This window comes from Pelophylax lessonae (genome assembly GCF_965119305.1).
Source record: "Pelophylax lessonae genome assembly, chromosome: 3".
Taxonomy (NCBI): Eukaryota; Metazoa; Chordata; class Amphibia; order Anura; family Ranidae; genus Pelophylax; species Pelophylax lessonae.
In genome coordinates, this window is record NC_138770.1 from 454,916,808 (window position 1) to 454,940,738 (window position 23,931).

The window sequence follows — 23,931 nt, forward strand, 5'->3', positions numbered from 1 at the left end:
AACTTCGTTTTTATCATATATACCCGTAAAATTTATTTTATAGTTGTTAATATTCATGTCATGCATAAAAACTTTTAAAGCTTCCTTCGTTCCTGACCAAATAATAAAAATATCATCAATGTACCTTTTGTAGATAACAAGATCATTGATGTTTTTTTGAAAAATGTCCTCCTCCTCCCATTTACTGAGGAATATATTGGCTACACTGGGGGCGTACTTAGCCCCCATGGCTACGCCTCTGTGTTGCCTATAGTATTGGCCCTCATGCCAGAAGTAATTACTACCCATGGCGAGGTCCAGCATTTCACCTAGTAGAATTTGTTGGTCGTGTTTTAGGTCCGTTTTTTCTTTTAGAGCCCACATAACAGCTCGTAGGGCATCTGTTTGATCAATATTGGTATACAACGACTCAACGTCTATTGTAGCCATAATTAAATTGGAGGTGCCTTGTATTTCATTTAAGATATTAATTAGTTGTTTACTGTCCCTCAAGTAAGCCGGGTAAGTCTGTGCTAGGGGCTGTAGGTGGAAGTCTAGGTATTCCCCTATTCTAGAAAAAATGAAATCTATTCCATTAATGATGGGTCTACCTGGTGGTGCTATAGTACTCTTATGTATTTTGGGGACTTGGTAGATAACGGGAAGTCTGGGGTGGTCCGGGATGAGGTATCTATATTCCTTTTTGGTCAATATGCCTCTTTTATGTGCCTTTTTCAATAATAATTTACATTTGCTTCTGTATTTATTGGTGGGGTTGTTTTTTAGTTTCTCATATGTAGCTATATCCTGCACCAGTCTATTTAGTTCCTGTTTGTACATGTCAGCGGGGCGGATGACTATGTTTTTCCTTTTTTCTATTTGCTTGATGCCTTCCCATATGTCTTTCTTGGCCCTACCTTTATTCTTATTCACATCCTTTAAATCTTGGGCTACCATATTTTTAAAAGTTTCCGTAAAATGATTATTTGGTGGTTTGGGCTAAAAGTTGATTTATTTTTAAGATGGCTATGTTTAAAATCACTGTGGGGGGTTTTGGGAGGGTTTATATCTGTAGATAGATTATTTTATAGGATTTATTTAGCGCCGACAGTTTACGCAGCACATACTGAGTCCCGCTGTCTGTATCTAAAGAAGCAGCTTTCTGTGGGGACAGTCACCTGAGAGAACGAGCCCTGGTGGGGAACCACAGAAGAGAAGGTTTGGGGCTGCTCTGTGCAATTGAATTATGAACCTGTTATTAAAAAAAATAAGACATTTTTATTTTTTTCCTAACTGATTTACCCAGTAATTTCTGCTTACCAGAATGCATGTATATCATCCTCTCGCACACCTCTCCAGGCTTATATTTTACATAATGTGAATGATTGCTTTTAATGATATGCTGGTTCAGTGCAAAATGTTTTAATAACTTCAAGCTTCTTAAGTAGATGAGACCACAGTGATTATCAACTGCTATTTCATAATAATTTCGCTTCAGTTTATTAAGCGCCCTTTGAGAGTCCAAAATAGTGCATTCCATGAGGGTGATGTGATGAACAGCTTTTAAATAGCCTAATTACCACAAAAATCAGTAGATCAGAACAGATAAACACAAGAAACCCTAAGCAATTTGGGAACCATGGAAATATTAAAAAAACTGTGATAGAACTACTAATAGTAGACAACTTTTTTGCTAAATGTTAAAGAGAGATGCAAGCTCCCTATTGCAGCGCCGATCAAAAAAAGTTTTCCAACAAGCCCATTCTTGAGAAGTCAATCATTGGATCAGCCTCTCATGAACAGGAATGTCCATAGATGGATCAATATTTAGCCTGCTGAACTGGCCAATTTTTGATCCATCTATGGCCAGCTGATCCTGGTGAAAACCAGTGATTCCCTCACTTCGGAGGAATTCCTCTCACTTCCTGTTTTTCTGTTTTGGCTATGCGACAGAAAAGGAAGAGATTTCTGCCCAGTGGGACACAGATGGCAAAACAAAAAAAAAAACAAAAAAACTGACATAGGTTATTGGCCTCACTTTTTCTTTCCAAAGTTGAAAAAAATGTATATTTCTATAGTTGGAAATACACTATATTAACAAAAGTATTGGGACGCCTGCCTTTCCATGCGCATGCATTTTAATGGCATCCCAGTGTCAGTGGGGTTCAATATTGAGTTGGCCCACCCTTTGCAGCTATAACAGCTTCAACTTTTCTGAGAAGGCTAATTGGTTTAGGAGTGTGTCTAGGTGAATGTTTGACCATTTTTCCAGAAGTACATTTGTGAGGTCAGGCACGGATGTTGGAGAGAAGGCCTGGATCACAGTCTGCACACTAATTCATCCCAAAGATGTTCTGTCAGGTTGAGGTCAGGACTCTGTGCAGGCCAGTCAAGTTCCTCCACCCCAAACTCACTCATCCATGTCTTTATGGACCTTGCTTTGTGCACTGGTACACAGTCATGTTGGAACAGGAAGGGGCCATCCACAAACTGTTCCCACAAAGTTAAAAGCATGAAATTGTCCAAAATGTCTTGGTATGCTGACGCCTTAAGAGTTCCCGTCACTGGAACTAAGGGGCCAAGCCCAACCCCTGAAAAACAACCCCACACCATATGATTTGGACCAGTGCACAAAGCAAGGTCCATAAAGACACGTGAGATATCACCGCGAACGTCAGAGCAGGAGCAGTGATTCTAGCCCTAGATCTCCTCTATAACTCTAAACTGGTAACTTGTAAACATTTTTAAAGGATCACCTATGGAGATTTTTAAGTACCGTTGTTTGCCGTCATTCCACAAGCATGCACAATTTTAAAGCATGACATGTTGGGTATCTATTTACTTGGCTTAACATCATCTCATTTTACAAAAATTGGGTTACATATTGTGTGTTTTTTTTTTTTTTTTTACTTCATTGAAGTGGTTGTAAAGACATTCTATGCATTAGGATAAAAAGCCTTCTGTGTGCAGCAGCCCCCCTAATACTTACCTGAGGTGTATCTAGATCCAGCGATGTTGCACGAGAGACTCGGCTGGCTGGGACTCCCCTTCTTATTGGCTGAGACAGCTGCGTGGTGCCATTGGCTCCCACTGTTGTAAATCAAAGTCAGTGAGCCAAAGAGGAAAGAAAAGGTCATGGAGCCAGGCCGCGGCTCCGTGTCTAAATGAACACAGAGAGCTGCAGATCGACTCGGGTGCCCCCATAGCAAGCTGCTTGCTGTGGGGGCACTCAACAGGAGGGAGGGGCCAGGAGAGCAAAAGAGGGACCCGAGAAGAGGAGAATCTGGGCTGCACTGTGCAAAACCACTTGCACAGAGCAGGTAAGTATAACATGTTTGTTATTTTTAATGAAAAAAATTGTGCTTTAAAAACTGCTGCACAAATACCGTGTGACAAAAAAAATTTCAATGATCTCCATTTTATCCTTTAGGGTCTCTGCTAAAAATAAATATATGTGATGTTTGGGGGTTCCTAAGTAATTTTCTAGCATAAACACACTGATTTTTACATAGATGAGAGAAGTGTGAGAATCAGTGCAGTGGGAAAGTGGTTAAAGAAAAGCGGGTTACCTTTTGTGCCTTTGAAAAAACTTTAATATGTATTTAAAACTTTTTAATAACATTTGTTGCAAAGCTATGAATTCGCCCTCTCAATGAAGTACAGCTTTTGCATTAAGACAATAATAAATTAAGAATTACTTTTGTTAAAATGTATTGATCATAGAATTCCACAGCATTGAATTTATGGTTGAATCTATGTTTATTTTCAAATTATTCTAAAATTAGTCCTCATTATTCATTTTCTGTTTTGATTCAGAAAATGTATAATACCATGTACATCACATATAATAAACAGAGAATATACCAAGGAAGATTTTGTAGAAGGGAAAGGCAACAGGAATTGGTAGGTAAAGAAATGGATTTGTAGAACCAGGAAAAAGGGGGGGGGGTAAAGGTCCTGATCTGGGATCTAATGGAATAGAGAATTTAGGCTGGGTTCACACTTATGTGAATTGGATGCGAGTTTCCAATTCACATGTCAAGAGACTGACCAGCTCTCAATGGAGCCGGTTCACACAGCTTTGGGGCGGCTGCAAAGCAGTTTGCATAATGGTCCTTTGCGTCTTCTGGTCCATTTCAGACCGAATTCAGCGGAAAATTCGGACTGAATTCGGACCTGAAATGGTGAACAGGGATGCACCGGACCCATAGTGTGAACCTAGCCTAAAAGTCTATTGGGGTGGTAATGAAGTATCTGATATTGTTATATACAGTGGCTTATGAAAGTATTCGGCCCCCTTGAACTTTGCAACCTTTTGCCACATTTCAGGCTTCAAACATAAAGATATAAAACTGTAATTTTTTGTGAAGAATCAACAACAAGTGGGACACAATCATGAAGTGGAACGAAATTTATTGGATATTTCAAACTTTGTTAACAAATAAAAAACTGAAAAATTGGGCGTGCAAAATTATTCAGCCCCTTTACTTTCAGTGCAGCAAACTCTCTCCAGAAGTTCAGTGAGGATCTCTGAATGATCCAATGTTGACCTAAATAACTAATGATGATAAATAGAATCCACCTGTGTGTAATCATGTCTCCGTATAAATGCACCTGCACTGTTATAGTCTCAGAGGTCCGTTTAAAGCGCAGAGAGCATCATGAAGAACAAGGAACACACCAGGCAGGTCCGAGATACTGTTGTGGAGAAGTTTAAAGCCGGGTTTGGATACAAAAAGATTTCCCAAGCTTTAAACATCCCAAGGAGCACTGTGCAAGCGATAATATTGAAATGGAAGGAGTATCAGACCACTGCAAATCTACGAAGACCTGGCCGTCTTTCTAAACTTTCAGCTTATACAAGGAGAAGACTGATCAGAGATGCAGCCAAGAGGCCCATGATCACTCTGGATGAACTGCAGAGATCTACAGCTGAGGTGGGAGACTCTGTCCATAGGACAACAATCAGTCGTATACTGCACAAATCTGGCCTTTATGCAAGTGTGGCAAGAAGAAGCCATTTCTTAAAGATATCCATAAAAAGTGTTGTTTAAAGTTTGCCACAAGCCACCTGGGAGACACACCAAACATGTGGAAGAAGGTGCTCTGGTCAGATGAAACCAAAATCGAACTCTTTGGCAACAATGCAAAACGTTATGTTTGGCGTAAAAGCAACACAGCTCATCACCCTGAACACACCATCCCCACTGTCAAACATGGTGGTGGCAGCATCATGGTTTGGGCCTGTTTTTCTTCAGCAGGGACAGAGAAGATGGTTAAAAGTGATGGGAAGATAGATGGAGCCAAATACAGGACCATTCTGGAAGAAAACCTGAAGGAGTCTGCAAAAGACCTGAGACTGGGCGTGCAAAATTATTCAGCCCCCTTAAGTTAATACTTTGTAGCGCCACCTTTTGCTGCGATTACAGCTGTAAGTCGCTTGGGGTATGTCTCTATCAGTTTTGCACATCGAGAGACTGAAATTTTTGCCCATTCCTCCTTGCAAAACAGCTCGAGCTCAGTGAGGTTGGATGGAGAGCATTTGTGAACAGCAGTTTTCAGTTCTTTCCACAGATTCTCGATTGGATTCAGGTCTGGACTTTGACTTGGCCATTCTAACACCTGGATATGTTTATTTGCGAACCATTCCATTGTAGATTTTGCTTTATATTTTGGATCATTGTCTTGTTGAAAGACAAATCTCCGTCCCAGTCTCAGGTCTTTTGCAGACTCCATCAGGTTTTCTTCCAGAATGGTCCTGTATTTGGCTCCATCCATCTTCCCGTCAATTTTAACCATCTTCCCTGTCCCTGCTGAAGAAAAGAAGGCCCAAACCATGATGCTGCCACCACCATGTTTAACAGTGGGGATGGTGTGTTCAGGGTGATGAGCTGTGTTGCTTTTACGCCAAACATAACGTTTTGCATTGTTGCCAAAAAGTTCGATTTTGGTTTCATCTGACCAGAGCACCTTCTTCCACATGTATGGTGTGTCTCCCAGGTGGCTTGTGGCAAACTTTAAACGACACTTTTTATGGATATCTTTAAGAAATGGCTTTCTTCTTGCCACTCTTCCATAAAGGCCAGATTTGTGCAGTATACGACTGATTGTTGTCCTATGAGACACCTCAGCCATAGATCTCTGCAGTTCATCCAGAGTGATCATGGGCCTCTTGGCTGCATCTCTGATCAGTCTTCTCCTTGTATGAGCTGAAAGTTTAGAGGGACGGCCAGGTCTTCGTAGATTTGCAGTGGTCTGATACTCCTTCCATTTCAATATTATCGCTTGCACAGTGCTCCTTGGGATGTTTAAAGCTTGGAAAAAATATTTTTGTATCCAAATCCGGCTTTAAACTTCTCCACAACAGTATCTTGGACCTGCCTGGTGTGTTCCTTGTTCTTCATGATGCTATCTGCGCTTTAAATGGACCTCTGAGACTATCACAGTGCAGGTGCATTTATACGGAGACTTGATTACACACAGGTGGATTCTATTTATCATCATTAGTCATTTAGGTCAACATTGGATCATTCAGAGATCCTCACTGAACTTCTGGAGAGAGTTTGCTGCACTGAAAGTAAAGAGGCTGAATAATTTTGCACGCCCAATTTTTCAGTTTTTTATTTGTTGACAAAGTTTGAAATATCCAATAAATTTCATTCCACTTCATGATTGTGTCCCACTTGTTGATTCTTCACAAAGAATTACAGTTTTATATCTTTATGTTTGAAGCCTGAAATGTGGCAAAAGGTCGCAAAGTTCAAGGGGGCTGAATACTTTCGCAAGGCACTGTATATATTTTGATTCTAGCAGATATATTAGAGGGGAAAAAAGAAGAAGGAAAAATTAGACTCGTTTTCAAACATTAGGAGGAAAAAAAGTGTATCCAAACTAACCATTGATTCTTAAATTTGTCCCAAGAGTCTGAGTCAATTGTTCTTTCACCTGCAAGAAATCATTAACTGTGTTAACCTATAACGTTAGCAAAGGAACCATGGAGGTTTTCCAAAGAGGGTAGAAGTTGTCCTGTGGCAGTGAAGAAGTTTCTTAAAAGTTACGTTTTCTGGAAACTATTGAACTGGGGAGAATGGATAACAGTGCTATTTTTAGACCAATGTAACTATGTATAAAATATATATACCTGGAACTTTAAAGCGGAGTTCCACCCGAAAATTTATACTTACCTCCATCTTCTCGCTCCCGGTCACCTGAAAAACAAATGGATAATCGCAATTTTTTTTTTTTTTCACTTACCTTTTAGAGAAAATATACTTACCTTACTTCCTTCTTCCTCCCCTCGGCGGCCACGGCGATTCGCCACTTCCTGGCTTTTTCAATGATTCCTGGGAGCTGAACGTCATCGCTCCCAGGAATCATTGCGCCTGCACCGGCCCCGACGTCAGTTCCGGGGCGCGCGCGTCATTCCCTTCTAAACAGCTTCTGGGCATGCCCAGAAGCTGTGGAGGGATGACGCGTGCGACCCTGAAGTCACATCGGGGCCGGTGCAGTGCATCGTGGGACCAAAGAAGAAGGAAGAGGACGCGGAAGAGGATCGCGCTGGCTTCAAGCTGCCCACACCTGAGATGGCAGCGCTGGACAAGACAATTTCAAGGTAAGTATTTCTCCTGAAAGGTAAGTGCAATCCGGAACAGATCAGAGGCTAGCCATTGTGGAATGTGCTAGCCCTGACTGTCCCGGGGGTATTTTTATAAAAAAATGTATAACAAGGGTGGAACTCTGCTTTAATTTAGAAAAACTACTCCAACACAGCTCATTTTTGCCCTAGATACCATTAAAAATCCCTGTTACATACCTTATCCCTTATTGGCAGCCAGTGCTTTCCTTTTCCCTCCGAAGCTCTGAGTTATGGGCTGGCCCTTAGCATCCATACTTATAATCCAGAACTGCTGGTCCTGCATTGTACGTGATGATATCTGAGCTAATGGCTTTGGGAGACTGTTCGCATGGAGAGGAGGAAGCCTGCTGAAGTGAGGGGACATGGAGTGAGGTCCATGGTGACTTTTTAATGGTACCTCATGAAAAAAAAATAACATTTAACCCTTGCAGTGTGGGGGTGCCCCACTGCAAGGGTAGTATTTCATTTCCCCAGAATACAACTTTAACCACCAAGGTACGTTTATAAAAACCATGGTAGACAAGTGGTTAAATCAACCTCACAGCAGCAGCAGCAGCAGCTGTAAGCTTGATTTAAGGGCTAAGTTCACATTTAAAAAAAATAATAAATGTACATCTCTTTGCAGGTAAAAAAAATGTGCATTTATTATTTTTATTTTAATGGAGCCTGCATAACATTGCACTCGCAATCAGCAGACCATAGGTGCAATGTCAGGCTCCTGGGAAGTTATCCTTTAGCTTTGTGACCGTATCCCTGTATAGGCTTTCAGCTACAAAGCTACAGGAAGACTAAATGAACTATGTCCATGCTAACTGGTTAGCTCACAGTCCATTCAGACTACAAATACGTCTGCTAGCAGTGGGAGATGGAACTTGTAGTTCATTCATTAAGAGAACTCTGCAAATTGATTGATGTGGCTGTGTGGGCTATTTTCAAAAAATGATAGCAGGTGCAGAGAGGATTCCCCTTAGTGATCGACCGATATCAGTTTTTCGTTGCCAATACTGATACCGATATTTTGGCCATTACATATCGGTATCGGCCGATGTGGGCCGATATTTTGAACATTTAAAGTTTTGCAAAATAAATACAATTTTTGACGCAAATCTGTTAGTGCCGGTCCACACTAGCGCGACTTGTCAGGCGACTTGTCAGCCTGACAAGTCGCGCTCCCTCGCGGTCCATTGACCGCTACAGGACCCGTTCTAATTGGAGCGACACAAGTCACTCCGACTTTGAAAAAGGGTCCTGTACTACTTCAGGGCGATCTCGGAGCGACTTGCATAGACTTCCATTATGTGAAGTCCCTGCAAGTCGCTCCGAAATCGTGGTGCATGGCAATGCACAAGTTACCCCCGAAGTAGTACAGAGTCGTGTCGCCTTAGTGTGAACCGACTCTTACTGAACATGTTAATGTTTGTTTATTAACATTTTTAACACTGCAGTCAGTGCAAATTAAACTGCTAGAAAAAAAGCTAGACAACAACAAACAGCTAGACAGTGGATTGGAGGAGTCAGTGCCAGTGGACTACTGCTGCAGTAGTGCACTCACTGCAATGATTTTAATTCACTACTGCAGTCAGTGCAAATTAAACTGCTAGAAAAAAAGCTAGACAACAACAAACAGCTAGACAGTAGATTGGAGGAGTCAGTTTACTACTGCTGCAGTAGTGCACTCACTGCAATCATTTTAAATCACTAACTGCAGTCGGTGCAAAACTGCTAGAAAAAAGCTAGACAGTGGGGAGTCAGTGGACTACTGCTGCAGTAGTACACTCACTCACTGCAATCATTTTAAATCACTATTGCAGTCACTGCAGTAGTGCAGTAACTGCAGTAGTGATTTAAAATGATTGCAGCAGTGAGTGGCGCACTACTGCAGCAGTGGTCCACTAACTCCAATCCACTGTCTAGCTTTTTTTCTAGCAGTTTTGCACTGACAGCTGTTTAGCGCAGTCAGTGCAAAATTGCTAAAAAAAAAGCTAGTGGAGTGGACACTAGTACTATACTACTACACTTTCAATATTCCCAGTTAAGTAGAACAATATTATAGTGCAGAAAGCATAACATTTCAGCATGTTCACCAGTTAAACGGTTTCTTTTTTTTCATAAATTGCTGCCACTTCACTAAAAGTACGCTCACTTAGTACCGAGGAAGGAGGAGCAGAAAGGTATCTTCTACCATAAGAAGCAAGTCTTTTGTAGCGTGCCTCATTTTCTTTCCACCACTGATGAGGATCACCACTTCTGTCAATTACTGGTTCCTTCAAATAGAGATGAAGTTCATCATCCAGGCTCATTATTGCAGATTCAGAAGAATCCTCCACATGAGGCCCCAATGAAACACTGAACATGGCATCTATTTGACCACAATGACGTTTCTCTTGTCTGTTGTCTTTTTGGACATTTTTCTCCTGCATCCTGCTCTTGCACATTAGAAACCTTCTCTTCCTGACTTTTCTTTTCGGCAGGAACCTCCTGCACCTTCTGTTGAGTATCTTCTGTCAGCTATTGTTTTGCCTTGGCTAATACATCTTTAGAAGAAAAAGGATGGTTCTTGTATCGAGGATCCAAATGACATGCAAGCACAACATTTTTATACTCTTCATGCTTCTCAAAATGTTTGGCGAGTCTGTCCCTCATGGCCTGCCTACATGTTTTAATGCCACGTGTGGGTCCTTCATTCTCTTTAGGAAGCATCTTCAGCACTCTCACACATGGAATGACAGATGACACAGATGAATAACTCACCTCTAGTGTCACTTCCTCTATGGGGAGGGGGGTCTCAATGACATTGGCTACAATGTCCCACTGATCAGCAGTAGGACAAGAATGTCCTCCAAGTCCATATTCACCTGAATATATGGTAAGAGCTTGCTTCTGCTCCAGCATTCTTTGCAGCATGTTAAGTGTTGAGTTCCATCGTGTTTTTGTGTAGGCCAAGGTCTTCCTGACTGCACCTCAGTCACTGCTTGGCAAGGATTGAATGGTGGAAATGGCCTGAGCACTTCTTCAGCATTCTAATTATGTCAAGCAAAGCGTTCTGGTTTGATAGACCATCATTTACGGCAAGTTGGAGGATGTGCGCCATGCAACTGAGGTCTGACACTTCAGTAAGTCTCATTCCTTTCACCATGTTCGCTCCGCTGTCTCGAAGCACAAGCATCACTCGGTCTTTTGTGATTCCCCATTCTTCTAGCATGCCTAGAAACTTTTCTCTAATGTACTCCCCAGTGTGGGATCCTTGCATCACTTTTGTATTCAACACCAAATGCCTTCTTGTCTATCCGCTGTCAATGAAGTGGCATGTAAGACTCATTAGGGATTCTGTTTGTCCTTACAAGCAGTCAGTCGTGAATGAGAGTGAGCCAGCATTCTCAGGTTTCAGCATAGCTTTTACTTTCTCAACGACCGTTTGGTGAATCTTTCCCAGCTTTTCAGTTCGATAAAACTTGTCACTCTTCAGTGTGTACCTTGGCTCAAGTATGGACATCAACCACTTGTAAATGGCTGGTTATCAGTGACCATCATCTCTGTGATTACTCTGTCCAGCAATTGGGATCTTCCATCCGATTTTAATCACCTGTTTTTTTCTGAAACATATCTGTTATTGTTGCCTGGGATAGTGATGTTTCACCTTGTGATTCATTTTGTTTTTTCTCTGCTGCATGATACAATTCAACATGATGAACTCTTAGATGGGCCCAAAGATTTGATGTATTTTTAGGTTTTGCAGTTATTGATCCCATGCTCACATTGTTTGTGCACGTGTTGCACAGAACTGCTGCTTTTCCTGGAGATGGAGATGAGAAATATTCCCAGACAACACTTTAATTTTTCTATCTGCATCCATCTCCATTGAAATTTGAAAGACACTAATGAAATTGAATATAGGTTTAAAAAAAACTGTCTGGCTGGCACCCTGTGGTGGGTGGCTGGCTGGCACCCTTTGGTGGGTGGCTGTCTGGCTGTGGCTGGCACCCTGTGCTGGGTGGCTGGCTGGCTGGCACCCTCTGGTGGGTTGCTGGCTGGCTGGCACCCTTTGGTGGGTGGCTGGCACCCTGTGGTGTGGTGGGTGGCTGGCTGGCTGGCACTCTGTGGTGGGTGGCTGGCTTGCACCCTGTGATGTGGTGGGTGGCTGGCACCCTTTGGTAGCTGGCTGGCTGGCACCCTTTGGCGGGTGGGTGGGTGGCTGGCTGGCACCCTGTGGTGGATGGCTGGCTGGCACCATGTGGTGTGGTGGGTGGCTTGCTGGCACCCTTTAGTGGGTGGCTGGCTGGCACCCTGTGGTGGGTGGCTGGCTGGTACAGGATGAGTGATGGTGATGAGTGGCTGGCACCCTTTGGTGGGTGGGTGGCTGGCTGGCAGGCACCCTTTGTTGGGTGGCTGGCTGGCTGTGGCTGGCACCCTGTGGTGGGTGGCTGGCACTCTTTGGTGGGTGGCTGACTGACTGGCTGGCTGGCACCCTTTTGTGGGTGGCTGGCTGGCACCCTTTGGTGGGTGGCTGGCTGGCACCCTGTGGTGGGTGGCTGGCTGGCACCCTGTGGTGGGTGGGTGGCTGGCTGACTGGCACACTGTGGTGTGGTGGGTGGCTGCCTGGCACCCTTTGGTAACTTGCTGGCTGGCTGGCACCCTTTGGTGGGTGGCTGGCACCCTGTGGTGGGTGGCTGGCTGGCACCCTTTGGTGGCTGGCTGGCACCCTTTGGTGAGTGGCTGGCTGGCATCCTGTGGTGGGTGGCTGGCTATCGGGGTACAGGCAGGCAGGGCCTGTGGCTGGCTGGTACCGGCCTGTGGGTGTGTGGGTGGCTGGATGGCTGGCATCGGGCAACTGTTTGTGGGTGTATGTATGTGGCAGCGGTGGCTGTGTTACACACTATGCACTGTGACTGTACTGTATGAGACTCACTCACTGTCCCACTCCCGACTCAAACACACTGTGCACTGTGACTGTAGTGTACTCTCACTGTCCCGACTCCAGACGAGGCTGAGGGAGATGGTCTAAGAAGGCAGAAGCTGTCCCAGAGGCGTGTGTCGCAACATACGCGATGAAGTCACGATAATATCGGCAATATCTGTAACCGCCGGGGCCGATTCCAATATATCGGGGAAAGTGCATATCAGCCCTCGATATAACCGCTTTGCCGATAATCGGTCGAACCCTAATTCCCCTGCCAGATTCCAGTTCCAGTCAGGGGAACTCTAGCGGCGGAAGGTGAGTTTATTGGAGCATGTTACATCCTAAATATGGGTGTACCATGCTCCTAAAGGTGAAAGTATATGTGAACTCACCTTGTAGAACAACCAATTAATTTTAAAATACAAACGAAAGGCAAAACATTTGTATGTACATATAAAAAAATTATAAATACCTTTTTTTTGTTTTCCTTTTCACATTCCCTGTTCTCAGGTGCATAAGGAGCTTAGAGAGGTGGGGGAGGAGAAAGAGCAGCACTGATATTCCCAGTTAATGGCTGTGCAGGGGAGGCATCTCCGCAGATGTCTGATCATTGGAGGAGAGCAGGCTGAGTTTACAGTACAGACAGGTAAACTGACCACTTTCGTGCCTAGTGAGGTCCGTTTTTAATAGTAAAGCAGAAGGACTGGCAGGAACACCAGGCATTTCACACAAAGGAAGCAATACAAAGATAAGAGGATACATTTGCATACAAGTACATGGTACAGCAGGCACATATACGTAATATGAAAACTTAGTTTGACAAATTCTTGAACATATCCTTTAAGAGGCAGCTTTCCGGTAAAAGTAATAGTCAAGTATGCAAATATTCAACCATGATCAGTGTTTGAATAGCTGCATTGTAGGGCAAAGGAGACATTGGGGTTCTTATAGATCTAAAAAGAGTACCTGTCACCTGCCTATTCTATCAAATAGGAGTCATATTAGACCCCTTGTGATAAAATAAACATTTTAAAAAAATGTGAAAAATCTAAAAAAATATAAATATATATATATAAAAAAAAAAAAAAAATTCGCCCCCATACCCCCTATATAAAAAGTTCAGTGTAGTGTATGTAAACATCATTTTCCTTGCCCATGTGAGTTTCACAAACGTCAGAGTGAGAGCAATAATTCTAGGGCCATAGTTCATGGTTAACTCTAAACTGATGACCTCTAAAGGCTTTTAAAGAGTCACGTATGGAGAATTTCGGGTACCATCATTTTTTTCATATCCATGGGCATGCGCAACTTTAAGACTTGACATATTTGGTATCTATTTACTCAACGCAACCCGATCCTTTATATTTTATCAAAAAAATTGATATAATATTCTGTTTATTTGCACTATAACTCGCTTTAGTGTATATTTTTCTGAAAGTATTGCTCCTAAACTAAAATATATATATATTTTTTCTTATTTCAGGTAATTCAACATTTATGGATGATCATGGCCCTCCTACGCCAAAGGTAATAGTAAATGTATACATTTTGGTCTATTGCAAATTTCATGTTTAATGCAATAACCACTGATAAACAACACTTAGAGATTTGAAGAGAGAGATAAGTAAACACTACGATATACAGTATGCGCTATGTTCAGATTTAATGAGTAAGGTTTACAACCACTTTAAATATCGGTTCCCCCTCTTACATTTTGGCTAGTCTTAAAGTGTATGTAAGCCCTAATAAATAACTTCTCTTATTTGCTCTCTGCTCTATCTGCAAAATTCATAGTTGAAAAGCACCTTTTGAGTTTGCCAGAAATCTTGTGAGCTTTTAACTTTCTGTTCTTCCTGCCAGTTCACAGGGGAGGGGCTCTGCAGATGAGGGAAGGGATGAGGGGAGGTCTGTGTTCTTTCTAATCTATCAGAAAGAAAGTAGACAGGGCCATAACACGTGCTTTGAAATTCAAAGCTGAAAATACAATGTGTTTTCAAGTCAGAGAGGATGGTAGGAACACACTACTGTATATTTCTGGCACCTCAACAGTTATTTTTCTATACTTTTGCTTTGTGTTTAGAGGCAAAAAATATGGAAATGTGCATGTATTGCAGACCTATATCAAATCATTTTTTTCCCCTTGACATGCACTGTAAAGTGGTTCTAAAGCATAAACATTTTTTTACCTTAATGCATTCTATGCATAAAGGTAAAAAATGTTTAGGTAGTAATAGTGCCCCCTCACTCCTGCCCCCATATACTTACTTAGGTCCTCACTTTCATCTAGCGCTGTGCCTGTCCGTAACGGCTCTCAAATGCTTTGCTGAGGCAGCAGAAGCCATTGCCATCAGTTATATCCTGCGACAAAGCAGCGGCGATTGACACTGAGCCACACTGTCTGTGTCTATGGATGCAGGCAGCTTGGCTCGGGAGTGGGCCTGAAGATGGTAACTCATAGAAAGTAGCTTCCTATGGGATACCACCAAGAATTGGAGGACCAAGGAGCACCAACAGGGGACCCCAGAAGAGGGGGTTTGGGATCACTCTGTGCAACTCCATTGTACAGAGCAGGTAAGTATAAAAGGTTTGTTATTTAAAAAAAAAAAAAAAAACTTTACAAAAACTTTAAATAGAATGTAAAGCAATTTTGTACAGCCTTCCAGCCTGCACTGTTCAGACACCTCATGTTATAGCAAACCTTGTAAATCCTGTCATGGGTGCATCATGTATTAAATGTTTATGTGAAAAATAAACATTGTATACACACAAAAAATATATAAGAAATCTAATTTAAAAAACTAATCAATTTAAAACATTGATAGAGACAAAAGAGGCAGTCAATTGTCACTATCTGTCAAATAAGGTAGACAGTACAATATTGATAGCTTTATTTACTGACATGAGGCCATTCATGAATTATGATGTTAGAGTAACTCCACTTTCATGGGAAAAAAATAAATAAAAGAAAATAATATAGCATATGCAATGCAACACAAGCCATATTGTAGTTTTATGTTATTTATATGATATTTATGTTATTTTTCAATCTGCAGAGCTGTAATTTTCTGTAAATGCAAGCAATATGGCAAGCTGGTGGCATTCTGTACATAGATGATGTACAGATCACCCCTCAGAAATCGAATTTCCTGCTTATTTAATTGGTTTACTGATTTTACCTTCCCATTGTACAAATAAGCTGGTTGCCAGACTTTCCTGTGACTTGATAAAGCGCATGTGCGGGAAACTTGTTGTCACGCCCACCATCCCCCCTTGCGGTTCAAGCCAGTTCCACGTGGCTTCTCCCTGCTTCCTTCTGGCGGCTGAATCCTGTTTCATCTGCGGGGTGCCCAGCTTGTATACACCATCCTACAGCTTGGATACATCATCCTACAGTAAGTCTACAGGCTGATACCTCTCATCTCATTGGCCCCTCACTGTAATGCGTGTGTGAGTTTCCATCATAGCCCAGACACGGTGATATTGGGCACTGCTTGTTTTTATTCTTTTGCATTGATTTTAATTGTCCTGTGGCTTTCTAAGTTTGGAATAAATCACATTAACTGTTCATCCACTGGAACGTTTCTTTTTACATCCAACATCACCCATTGGTGGATATTATAATCTGACCACTTATACTGTAAGCCCTGAGCACTGTTCTGATTATTTAAACTGACTATTTAAACTGTTTCTATCACCAGTGCATCCATGACAGCAGCCTTGGGCCACCCCTAATGATTTTATTTACATGTACTTATGGGACTCTGGCTATAGTGCTTGGAATACATGTGTGTTTTTTTTTTTTTTTTTTATATTTTTATTGCCATCCACCCATTTATCCCAAATTCTTTTACATTTTGTAGGACTTCCCCTAGCCTTAAAAGTCATTCTATATAGGGTGGCATTAGCATTGACCAGAGACTTCCAAGCCGATAAAGTAAGGTAGTCCATCCTAATCCATTTTACTGCAATTAATTTGCGAACATTAAAAAATAACAATCTTAGAAGGGTTCGCATACTGTTTTCCATATGCTCGTCCTCAAAAATTCCCAAAAGCCCAACCAAGGGACTGCATATATTTCGGGAGATCAAAAGTGTCCGCTATAAACAGAGTGACCTGTGACCAAAGAGGGTGGACTCATTCGCACTCCCATACCATATGTAGGAATGAACCTTCAGCTATTAAACATTTATGACATTTGGAGGTATCCCTCCTCCCCATTTTAAAGAACCGGAGAGGTGTATAGTACGTTTGATGAAGATATCGCAATCGAATCATCTTATCTGTGGCACAAATTACTGTATTTATTTAAGAGTTAAGCACTTCCTTTTAAACTTCTTCCGTTCGTTCTGGTATAATGGTATGCCATCTTTCCCAAATTCTCTGTGTGTTATTACTTTCAACCCCTAATAAAAAGAGTAGTAAGTAGATACTAATTTAGAGTGTTCAGGCTGTAACAGCAGTTTTTATAAGTTTGTAATAGCAATTGCAATTGGATCTGTCCAGACCTGACACTGCTGCATGTTTCAGTCTGGTATATTGAAAACACCAAGTATTTGATAGTGCCAACTCTGCTTGTAGCTGTGAAAACGATTTTAGTCTACTGGTGTCATATATTTGATCCCAAACTGGGTCCACCTATATCCATCTTCCAGTTTAAAAAAAAATAATTCAAACCTGGGTTGAACCGTAGTGGAGCATTAGGAGACAAATGTAATAGTTTATGAGATATACCTTCAAGGCATATCACAAGGATACGTATAGCAGTCTTGAGTATATCTATGCCCCCTGATGTGGGAACCTCTCTTCTGTAAAAAAAAAAATTCAGCAGAGCCTCTAATTGCAGTCTACTCGCTAATACCTTTGCCAGGATTTTTTGGTCAGAATTTATCAGTGAAATGGGCCTATAAGATTCACATTCTAAATGGTCTTTACCAGGCTTTTGTAGCACCACAATATGAGCTTTTCTCATGGATTGTGGTAGTATGCCTTCCTTTCTAGCAGCTGTATATACCTTATTTAAATGTAGCACTAAGGTATTTTTATATACTTGATACCATTCAGCTGGATACCCATCTATGCCTGGTGTTTTATAAGGTTTAAAAGTAGCAATAGTAGCGCCATTTTTGTCTTGTGTTATAGCTTTATCTAAACTTTCTCTCTCTGTCATGAATAACTTTTGGTAAGGGAATATTTTGAAGGTATTTTGGGATGTCTGCATTTGTCTTCCTTCTTTGGGATTTATAAAGATGCCCATAAAACTCCACAAAGGCGTGTAGAATCTCCTGGGGATCCTCTACAATAGTGCCCCCTAAGTTTCTAAGGTGCATAATAGAAACCGGGGTATAGGAGGGTTTAGCCAAGAACACCAAAAGGTGGCCATTCTTGTCCCCAATTCTGATGCAATTGGTTCTTGCTAGTTTGTTTTGTCAAAAGTAAACGGTAAGTCCGCATATATTCTTGCAATGTTTTATAATTGATGGGAGAGGGCTCCCGTACATATGAACATTCTGCCTAAGTACCTCTTTCCTCTGCCTGTACAACATGTGAACCCAAAGCCCTAGAAAAATCCTTGACCTTTTTAATAAACGTCCCCCTGAAAGTCGCCCTAAATGCTTCCCACTGTGTAGAGGTAGGGGTATCTGCTCCATTTTCTGCCCAATATAGAGAGATAGCAGTTTGGCATTTATTGTAATATAGTCCTCCTGCAACCATTGGGCATTCATGTGCCAATGTTTTATCCCAGGGTTTGAGCCTAAATTTAATATAACCTCTATAGGGGAGTGATCCGAAATGGCCCTAGGCAGATATTTTACGCTATGTATTAAAGACAAACCCTCAATTGTAGATAATAGCATATCAATTCCTCGAAGGTGTTCTATGCCTTTCTGAATGGCAGGAGAACTCTTTAATCCCTGGATTTTTGTATTGCCAAACATCCAGAAAGGCATAGCTCTCCAACCATGAAAAAAAGCGAGGGGGATGACCTTCTGGTCCATAGCGAAATCAGATACCACATTGAAGTCCCTTAGAAACATTACTGGTCCTTTTGCAACTGATACAGTTGCAGTCAGAATATCTTCCAATACTTGAAAAGAGAATGGAGGCGGGATATATTCACTTACTATTGTCACATAGGTGGTAAATATCTTACAAACGAAGATAGCAAAATGACCATTTGGGTCTGTCTTGATGTGTAGGACGTGTATATTCACCGCTTAATGATCAGAATAGCAACCCCCCTAGCATAGGTGGAGTACTCAGCATGTAGGACTTGCATGACCTTTGCTCTTTTAAAAGCCATGACCCTAATGCCCTGCAAGTGGGTCTCTTGTAACAGTATAATATGAGGTTTGTATCTTTTATTATAGTTAAATAATAATGAACATTTAACCTTAGAATGAAGGCCCCAGACGTTCCAAGACATCAATTTTATCTTATGTGCCATTTGCATAAAATCCACATGGAAACATATATATCAAACAATATAGTGTTAATTCTTCAGTAACATAGAGCCTGGCTCCTCCCATGATGACCCAGAAAACAGTAGCAACCCGTATAACAGAATTCTGAGAAGAATAAGTAGCACACTTCGAAAAGCAAAGAACAAAAATCCCATCCCTTTACTCCCTGCACACAACCCTAACATGTTGCACGCTTCAATCCCATAACCAAACTATGAAATTACCTCGGAGGCCAAAGGTCTTCAGTAGAAGAAAAGAACATGAAGATCTCATGTAGTTAAAAGTCTGTCCTGTCATTTTGTTGTGTTGTTTACGGAGGGGTTCCTGGAGCCGTCTGTGCATACTACGTGATTGGAGTCCTTCTCATGAAGCTTTAGAAGGGGATATCTCTTATGACTATTGAATATACTGGGGACTTGGATGTGGTGAAGGAACGTTCCTTACACGCTGTCTTGACAAGAGTGTTATACTACATGCTTGTTTGACCTCTCATTCGTTTGAGGGTCAACTCACTCTGGTAAGAGGTATTTATACAGAGCACAGCGGTGGAATTATTACCTTATTTTGGGAGCGGGACCTCTCCTTACGTCTTTGTCTTGTGGCAGTGTTTTCCTATTCATGTCTCCATCCTAAGGACTCATTATGAGGGTTGTGTAATTTGTATGCATATACCATTTATTTGTTGTGATGATTTATTAATGTGTTATCTACTCATATCATCTATAGCACATTTAGTGTCATTTTTTGGGCGCTGCACCTTTTCTATTTAGAAGTAAGTGACTGCCTATCACAAAGAATCCCCAGAAAAGAACATGAAGATCTCATGTAGGTAAAAGTCTGTCCAGGTAAATTTACCAAGAAAAATAAATCACTACCGAAAAACAAAAAAAGGGAGAGTGACCCAGAGTGTGTATGAACATACAGTGAATTAGATTACTGAAAATATGTTAGGCATCATCAGTTCAGCACGTGAATAAACTAGAGTCATAATACAAATCACTTCTGCTCCTGGGGTCTCACAGAACAATACCAGCAGATAGATTGTGTAAGAATGCTCAGGATACTCCACCAGAGGTCAGTATAAGGTTCTACAGAATTACTAGAAAAAGTAAAGTTCCCAGTGATCCTTTAGATAGCCGTGTTGTAAAAGAAGAGCCAAGATAGTGCCCTCTCATCCCAGCCATAAACAGAAGCATGTTGCACGCTGAAACAGGGAACGTATAACGATCAGACAGGTTCCCATTTCTGAATGTACACTGTCATACCAACAAGAAGAGCAAGCCATTCAGTGGTTCACAGTCAGAATAGAGCGCTTTCTAGCATCCAACCAGCGAAAAGCATCAGTGGGAGTGGTGAAGAAGTGTACCTTGCCTCTGTCCACAATCTGCATGAGGCGCTACCTTAAATGTCAATGTGTGCCCATATTAAACCCGACAGATGCATATAAAACTAAAGCAATGCTGTTTCTTTAACAAAAACATTACATTTCTTCCAAACACCACTTGCATTTAAGTGCTCTGTATTCTTTTTAAATGGTGCTCCTTGTTTGTGCTCCTCCACCTTAAATAAGGGGGCCACTCACCAGATGACTTTTCTCATAAAAATGTATAAGTTATAGAACTCACATTTGTGTGCCTGCAAGCGGCACCCACTATAGATCACCTGGTTTATTACAATCACCGCAGTTCAAGCTCCGAAGAAGCGTGGGTTCCACCTGCGTTCCACTGAGCTGCACGTGACGAATCACCACTACACTGGACCTTAATGCATTTCACCGGAAGGCGTCTCCAGGAATTCTATCTAGGGAGAATCCCCTTCTGAGGGCTCGATTCCTGCGGGGGAGAGGGCTTACCGTCACATTATCTGCAGATATCAGATCTCCTGCATGCTGCTGCCGCTCACTACCCTCTCTGCGTGTCTCCTCATCGCTGCTGCCTCCATCTTGGATTCCCCCGGCAAACTTAGCCAGGCATCCTCCAGTGGATTGCCTGAGTGCTGGGCTGATTTTTAACCATGATGGTCATAACCTGCACCTCCGTACACCTTCTGACACCCGCTGGAGTAAAACAATCGTGCCTTAGACTCGCAGGATCGTGTAAGGATGAATAGTCCCGGCTAGAGCTCCGGATCTCCGCTGCTCAAATGCCAGCTGCTAGCTCCACCCCACATGTGTTTTTTACTGGTTTTCCAAGAAGTCTGCACTACAATACTATAGAAGTCAGATTTTGGGCACCCCCTGCAACAAAAATTAAATTTCTCTTACGTTCATTGACAGACACAGCTCCATATCTTCTTAACTTATGGTTTATGCTGCTCTTCCTAGGAGTAGGACACTAGGGCAAAAAAGTTAACAAAGTGGTATACTCCCACTTCCTGCTCTAGGATCTCAGGTTTTTTCTGCCTAGTCAGGACTAAGGACCTACCCTCGTGCTGGGATCTCTGGTCCTGGCATTTTTTTCTTCCTGTTTCATCAGTTGTGTCTCCATTGGGAAACTCCAGAGATGGTCCTGTTGGCCTCTCATCTAGGAAGGTGCTTGGATTTGTGGCACGGTCTTTGGATCCTCTGGCTGACGCCACAGATGTACAGGTGGCTCCTTTGGGTTCAGTATCATCTGATATACGTCTTTCATCTTCGAGAACTTCTGCCAAGACTCCTGCGTAGGCCCGTGGCAGAAGGGATTACGGGCATCCTAGTGGCTCCAGACTTGCCTCACCGGTCTTGACACACAGATCCTTGGAGACTTCCTCTTAGAGGAGATCTGTTGGCTCAAGGGCTAATCTTCCATTTTGCTTTACAGTCGCTGGCTTTAATGGCTTGGCTGTCGGAAGCCAGGTGCTGAAGGCTAGGGGGCTGTCTGAATCAGTGATTCCCGCGCTGCTGTAAGCTAGTAAATCTACTTCTAGGTAGATTTACTATCTCTTGGGATTCACTACTGCTTCTTTTCGGTGACTCTAAGTTTGGCTTTTCTCCATTGAGGTGTGGTGGAGCAGCGTCTTGCCTCGGGTACCACCGAGGGCCAGGTTCGGCCTTGGCGGTTTCTTTAATCGTCCTTTGGGTACGTTTTCTGTGGTTCGCACCTTTGTTCAGGGGGTTCGCCACTTGGCTCCCTCAGTGCGGTCTCCATTGCCCTCGTGGGATCTCCACTTGGTGCTGTTGGTTCTTCAGTAACTGTTGTTGGAAAATATTCACGAGATTCCTCTGCTTACATGTCCCAGAAGGTAGTATTCTTGGTGGCTTTTTCTTCTGCACGTAGGGTGTCAGAGCTGGCAGCTTGTCTTGTCGTTGACTCTTGTCGTTAAGGTGGATGTGTTGGCATCTGTGGATGCCTCTTTTTCGCTGCAAAGGGATTAGTCCTCTTTGAGGGTGTACATTTTTGTCAGATGAGCTCCAGTTGTTCCTGGTTGGGCTCCTGTTTTACCTGGATGGCTACATTTAGCCTTTGGGAAGTACCGGTATATTTATTGCTGTGTTCTTCCCACCCCTCATGTTGACACTGCTTTGGGACGTCCCATGGGTCAAGAAAAAATAGAGCTGTGTCTGTCACTGAACGAAAGAGAAAACTGGATTTTTGTCTTACTGTAAAATACTTTTCTCTAACGTTCATTGACAGACACAGGACCCATCCCTCTGTGGAGTTGGGTTATGTATTCTTCTGACACTGCTTGTTACAAAACCGAGATCCTAGAGCAGGAAGTGGGCATATACCTCCTGGGACTGCCCCATAGGCGTAGTTAAGCTTTGTTAACTTTTGTTAACCCTTCCTAGGAAGAGCAGCATAACCTACAGGTAAAGAAGATATGGAGCTGTGTCAATGAACCTCAGAGAAAAGGATTATACGGTAACACAAAAATCTAGTTTTTTGATGAGATACTCCCAAAGGAAAATCACATCTAGAGGGATGCAGTCCTTGCAGTTTTTCTCATTAGAACCTTGCAAGCACAGCAGCTGAAAAATGTCAAACCAATCCCATTCACATTAATCTTGTACATGACACAAACTTAATACATTTATTATTTATCTTATTCACAACTTTTTTGTTACACTTTAACTTTTTTTTTTTAACCAACTTTTTTGCTTTCACAAGGGATGAACTGATCCTTTCAGCAATCGACCAACTGATCCTTCCTGCGATCCCTCGACCCATCCTTTGTGCTATTGACCGACCGATCTTTGCTCTGATCGACCGACTGATCCATCCTGTGGTCGATCCTAACTTAGATCGATCTTTTGATCCTTCTTTCGATCGACTGGTGCTTCCTGTGATCGACCGACTGATCCTTCCTGCAATCGATCGACCAATCCTTCCTTACTTTATCCTTGCTGCAATCCATAGATCAATGCCTCCTGTGATCGACCGACCTATCCTTCCTGAGATCAGTCCTTCCTTCGACCCACCAATCCTTTGTCCCTTTTTTCGATTGACCAATGCTTCCTGTGATAATCCTTCCATCGGTCGTCTGATCTTTCCTTACTTTGATCTTTCTTTGCGATCGACCGACTGATCCTTCCTGCCATTGACCGACTGATCCTTCCTGCGAATATCCAACTGAGCCATCCTGTGATCAATCGATTCTATCTTCAATCGATCCTTTGATTCTTCATTTGATTGACCAGTGCTTGCTGCGATTAACTGACAGATCCTTTTTGCAATCAATTGACCGGTCCTTTCTGCAATTGATCGACCGATCTTTACTGCAATCGAGCGACCAATCCTTCCTTACTTTGATCCTTCCTGCGATCGATTGATCCTTTCTGGTTTTAATCAATCCTTCCTTTCTAACTTTAATTCTTCCTTCCTTCAATGTTTTTGTGCTATTAATTTTTTGCAATGTTATTTATCCTTTTCCATATAGTATACCTGGTTGATCCTGCCTTTTCCTGTGTTCCTGTCAGTAAACTAACTTTCTATCATCCTGCTCTCTCTGGACCATCTGTCATTGTTTGTGTGAAGCCCCT

The 23,931-nt window shown here is 42.3% G+C and overlaps 1 protein-coding gene across 1 annotated transcript in view; it reads left to right on the forward strand.

Annotated features, from left to right (window-relative positions):
• The window catches only part of UST (uronyl 2-sulfotransferase), a 630,787-nt gene that overhangs the window by 268,103 nt on the left and 338,753 nt on the right, over positions 1–23,931 (forward strand). Inside the window, exon 2 of the mRNA XM_082249225.1 lies at positions 13,996–14,039. Within this exon, the coding sequence (XP_082105351.1) occupies positions 13,996–14,039 (44 nt within the window). The remainder of the gene's footprint in view (positions 1–13,995; positions 14,040–23,931) is intronic.